The sequence below is a fragment of the Protopterus annectens genome, chromosome 6.part1 (assembly GCF_019279795.1).
Source record: "Protopterus annectens isolate FY-2018-M chromosome 6.part1, PAN1.0, whole genome shotgun sequence".
NCBI classification, from domain to species: Eukaryota; Metazoa; Chordata; order Ceratodontiformes; family Protopteridae; genus Protopterus; species Protopterus annectens.
Genome location: NC_056738.1, coordinates 102,681,247 through 102,687,007, shown reverse-complemented (window position 1 = coordinate 102,687,007; position 5,761 = coordinate 102,681,247). Strand labels below are relative to the sequence as shown.

General features: G+C 40.0%; 1 protein-coding gene across 1 annotated transcript; it reads left to right on the top strand.

Annotated features, from left to right (window-relative positions):
* Positions 1–530: 530 nt before the first annotated feature.
* On the top strand, positions 531–3,925 carry DLX2 (distal-less homeobox 2). Its single transcript, XM_044075539.1, has 3 exons — positions 531–1,085; positions 1,827–2,011; positions 2,584–3,925. Exons 1-3 carry the CDS (start codon positions 758–760, stop codon positions 2,908–2,910), a joined length of 840 nt encoding a protein of 279 aa, XP_043931474.1. The 5' UTR covers positions 531–757; the 3' UTR covers positions 2,911–3,925.
* The last annotated feature ends 1,836 nt before the right edge of the window (positions 3,926–5,761 follow it).

Sequence of the window (5,761 nt, the reverse complement as noted above, 5' to 3'; positions counted from 1 at the left end):
GAGTTCAAATGTGCCTTTCTCAGGACTTACAGCACATTCTTACATTCTCTAATCTGTTTTAACAGATTTTTATTTTTAACCTTTAAATCAGTTTTACCTCACATATTGCAGCCTGTTAAGCATTATTTAAACCTGTTGTTCACTAGTCTGTTTTGCACAAATGGCAAGTGAAAAAGAACAGCAAGACTGTATGCACATCTGAAGTATAACAAAAGCGAAATTAATGACAAGTACCCACAATGGGCGCATACAGTCCATTGCTGTTCCTGAACCTTCTTGTATTTGCTGTTAATGGAGTGCCTATAAGGCATTTGGGCTAAATATAGCAAACGGAGGTGATCGTATTGGTGTGTTTATGAAACAGAAACCATAAAATACAGCTTTATAAGTGTTTTCTCTCAGCAGTAGTTGGGACCAGAGGCTGCACTCAAGAGTTAGAACCTGTCGAGCGGGTCTCACTGGGGCAAGATGTCCATTGGCTGTTGCTAAGTGACGATGACTAATCCTCACGTGACGAATGTTAAATGCCCGCCCGTCTGAGTGGTCTGCAGCAGATTACCGAAGGTTTGAGACGAAAACGGACTCCTCCCTCCTCCTTCACTTCTAGACAGGCCCAGTAGGATGATTTCTGTTGTAGGTAGGCGCATTTACTGAAGACCCAGCTATTTTCCTTTCCCCAGGCTTGGTGGACCCGTAGAGGTGCAGTCCAGAGAACCCCTGTGTATTGTGTGCCACCCTAAGTAACGATCCCAGTAAGATGACTGGAGTATTCGACAGTCTTGTGACAGACATGCATTCTAGTCAGATAAACACAACCAGCTACCACCACCTTCACAAGGCTCAGGATTCGCCAACGCTTCCCGTTTCAACGGCAACAGACAGCAGTTACTACACAAATCAACAACACGGATCCCCGTATCCCCACCACCAGCTGCAACCTTCTTACCAGCAGCAGTTCCAGACTGGAACCAACAGCGGCTGCCTCGCCTACAGTGCCAAGCCCTACGAGTTGAGCTACAGCAGCGCTTACAGCAGTACCTACGGACAGTACGGCAGCAGTACCTCTCCTCAACACCCAGAGAACGGTAAGGGGGCTTAAACATCGCACTGATAACTGTGGCACTATTGTCTTTGATACAGGTAATTCGTAGATCACTGCTGGAGTAACAGTGCTTAAAAGGCCCTGTCAAAATATAATTTCCTCAGCACCCTGTATGGGTGCGTTCTCGAACTAAGATCACCACATTCACTTCTATGTCATTTAGCTTCATCTGTCAGTCTTTTCTAAGATTAACAATAACAAATTATTTATCTCTAGTGCATATATTTTGAATGCATTTATTATGGTGTTTATGTTCAAGTAACTCTACCGTAACTACGTTTGACTTTATTATTGCATTGCTTGACATCGCGCACTAGACGTCTGCATTTTATTTATTTTTTTTTCAAAAACAGGTGTCATTTAAAATATTTAATGTTGCCATTGTTAGGAGAAAAACACGGGCCAACGTGAAACATATTTATTTGTAGCACACTTGTCTTGGGTAGCAGACTGGATTTATCAACGTTATTTTGTCAAAGACGGATGTAGTTTGCAATATTTAACAAAACAGTTATTGTTAGGAGAAAAATAAGTGCAAACTAAAGCATAGTAATTTTTGTAGTACATTTAAGAGTGTTTGCTTTACTTAAAACGTGAAATATGCGTTTGTCCAGTTACAGCAGATCGTATGTTGCTTTCTTAGAAACTGTGTTAAATTGCGTATTTTGTTTTTGGGTCCACATGTGTGTTGTTTACAGTGTTTCTCTTTTATTGGTCTATCTAGAAAAAGAAGACTGCGAGCCCGAAATCAGAATAGTAAATGGAAAGCCAAAGAAAGTTCGAAAACCACGGACCATTTATTCCAGTTTCCAACTGGCAGCATTACAAAGGCGATTCCAAAAAACCCAGTATCTAGCTTTGCCAGAGAGGGCTGAGCTGGCAGCTTCCTTGGGCCTTACTCAGACTCAGGTGAGAAAGCATACCGAATAATCTAGCCTCTAATTAATTTTTTTAGATAGTATTATTCCATTTTGTACTTATTTTTAACACTTGACATGTGTCTCGATCTACAGATCATTATCTCCGTAGTTGCTGTTTGTTGATTTAGTGAAACATACATCTCTCCGTAATAATAGTGTATGTGTGCTAGTGATCCATTTAATAAAGTCTGTACAGCAAATAACTTATCACAAATAAAAATAGGTGACTGATCTTAGGGAAACCGTTGACCATGGATTGCTCAGGATCCCGCTGGAGGGCTTGGTAGATTTATGTAAGGTTTCGTGTACTCCTTGTAGCAAGTGATTTTAACTTGGTAAACAGTCCATGCGTTTAAAACTTTTCCGAGAAAATAATTGTTTAAAAAAACTGCAACATTAACTGCATCATTCACAGGAAAACTACAGGTGATTATGTGATGCATCCTATAAAATGTATTGTTTCTGAGACACCTCTGTTATTGCAACCACTGATGTAAACTGGAACAACGTGTAGCAATTTCACGATATTCATATTTTTCCATTCTTATTGTTTGTCAATAGGTAAAGATCTGGTTTCAAAACCGACGATCCAAGTTCAAGAAGTTGTGGAAGAGTGGAGAAATGCCCGCAGAGCAGCAACATACAGGACCAAGTGACTCTCCCCCATGTAGCTCTCCTGCTGCCTCAGTTAATTGGGACTTCTCTCCACATCAGAGAATGACTACAAATTCTGTCCCCCCTCAGAGCAGTAGTCCTAACACAGCGGCTCCAGCTTTTCTAGGAAATTATTCTTGGTATCCTGCATCTAATTCGACTTCACATCTTCAGGCCAGCTCCCTCCTACAACATCATCACAGCTCTGCGGTTGGGGCAGGGGCTATATTCTAAAATATTTTCTTTTCATCAGAGAACTGCATAGAATAAAGGCTACAAAAAGAAATGAACTTCTCACCAAACTCAGTGAATGCAGCTGCGAGGGACGTGTGGTATGCATTTCGTATACTTGCACAGACGTGTTGCTACAAATCGAAGGTGATTTTGTAGTTTGTTCTTTAACACCAAAAATAACAAATAAATGGATGGGAGACCTGTTTTTTTAGTTCCAAGAAAATCGTGTCACCATTCCAAATTTAGTTCTTTTGATATTAGCCCCCCCAAAAGGCGCTTAACAAAATATAAAATGTTACAAGCTGCAGATACAGTATTAATTGCCTTGTCTTGCGGGGGTCTTACATGAAAGGGAAACTGTTGTGTGAAGATGATAAGTTAAAAGCAAGACACGATTCCATTCGTAAACTGCACATTTTAGTAAGAAATGTGTAGCATCAAACCACCACTAAAATATCTCAAGCATGTGTTTCAAATAGGTGCCTTGGACAATGACCTCATTTTGACGTTTCAAGAAAATATATGTAGATATAAACTTGTGTTTTAAATTATATTTTATGAAAGGTTGTACGGGAGTTAGTCTGTATGACAATCACGGTTGTGTTTGTATGAAAATGTCATTTTTGTAGATTCCTTCTACCTTATTAATATGCATTACCAGTTTATTTTATGAAACCTACAGAAATTCAAAAGTTAATTACATGGACAAACGAACGTGTTTCTTCCTTTTCTTGTCATGGTTTCTCAAGTACGAATTTGTTTAGTTTTGTAACCAGTTTGGAAAATAAGGTCAAAATATTGACAGTTAATTTTCCCCCAACACACACAAGCACGTACGCTTATTGTCTCTTAAATTACAATGTAAAACGAATGCCACCCCACACCCACATGCATATACACACATATTGTTTGTCTTAAACTGAGATGCATTTTGTTATTTATTATGAAACATTACTGCAGTGTTGCTTTTATGACATGAAGAGATTATTTAAAATAAAATATTGTTTCAGTGTAACTAACTGCATTCCTTTTTTTTCTTGCATTCATTAAGTTGCTTTTATGTAGAATGTAAATATGCAGTCCAGTAAGGTTTAGTTCTTAGTAAAGAAGTATGCAATAACTCTGCGACTTTACTGCAAATTCACCCATGGCGGGCTTTGTGTAGAAATGCCTCAGGATGTGAATGTTAATACAGAGACAGGAATCCATCAATCCCAGCTTAATAACAAGGAGACTGAACTCCGCCCTCCCGAGACCTGGCGCCGCTCGAATTTATCCCATAACTATCCCGATCTGACGTCACTACCTCCACTTTAGCAGATAGTTATAAGTAGCTTTGTTAACACTCCAACTCAGTATGTTGTAAGTAGTTTTGGCATGTTTTGTACAAGTAGGCATTTGTAAAATTAATTTCAGGAACTGACTGTTATGCAGAATCATGTATGTTTCTGATTCCCAAACTTTGCCTCTTTTACTAATGTTAAATGCATTGTCCATTTCCTTATATTCTCAAAAAATCCTTTGGATTCCCTGACGTCAAAGAAGACACTGTTATTTTGCTCCTTGACTTGCCTCAGTGGCAGTCCAGGAACTGAGGCAGACGTGGCCGATTAAAAGGTCCCGTGCTCGGTGCCTGAGGGGCAGCAGAGACAGAGCCGAATGCTTGATGGCACGCAGCTCGCTTTGGCATGCGAAGAGAAACAGAGAGGGGAGCCATGGACGTTTGGCTGGGCTTAGAGCCTTGCAGACACACTGGAGTCAGAACGCCTCTCCCAGACCTTTTTTATTTAATTCAACACAGCCAACAACCTCGGCTCCAAACAGCCCCGGGCAATATATTGTTAGATGTTCTCTCACCACTTCCAGTTAGAGCAAAACAAGATTTCAACTAACATAGGCAAGGGAAGGCCTTTCAAATTTCTATGCATGATGTTCCTGAGAATATTGCTTCAGTAACGTTACAGAAGACACAAAGCACAGTGCTGGAAAATCCAGTAATAGTTGTAATACAGATGCAAAGTTAATTTTAAAATCTTTGTTTGCCTTCAGTTGCCGTAATACTGGATACATTGGACATGATGAGTCTAGTCATAATAACTAAAAAGTCAGGTCAAATAACTTCAGTTAAACTGGAGAAAAACATTACGCATGTGGTTGAAAAATAATTCGTACTATTTGCTTTGATGCAGTATTCTGTGTGGGTAGGGACCATATAATCTAAGTTTATGCAGCTCGCACGATAGTAGCGGCATTGGGACGCAACGCTTTTCGCTGCTTTATGACAGATGTTTAGAAATGCTCAATATATAGATTTGCAAACAGCTGCTGTAAACTTATCAGCGTATTCTTGTAAACGAATAAAAAAGTCAGTCTTAACAGAGTTACACTGGAAGATGGCTGGTTTCAGAAACAAATAGTTTTTAGGAACCAGATATGCCATACTAAGGGCAACAACCGATTACAGAAATGCTAGCGTGACCAGCAGTTACTGCTGCCCTAAACAATCTGTCCACTCGAACTTCAGGAATCAAGCGATTGCGGTTTATGTGCCAGCAAGTGCAGGCAGTCTGAAGACAGCCACGTGTATCTGGCAGGGGTTATTTAATACTACGAAATACTCTGCCTAATTCTTCTCTGGCGTCCCTATTTTCCACTCTTTCCCAGCAGTGGGGATCTCTTCGTCGTATTTATTCTAAAACCCCAAAGCAGTCTGTCCTCGGGCTTGTGCTAAGTGGGAACCGACTCCTTTTATGAATATTTTTCTCCCTGATTTTTGTAGTTTATTATTCTCCATGTTTACCGTGCTACGTCTTCAGAATTATTTTAAGCACGAACAGTTTTCCAGACTGCA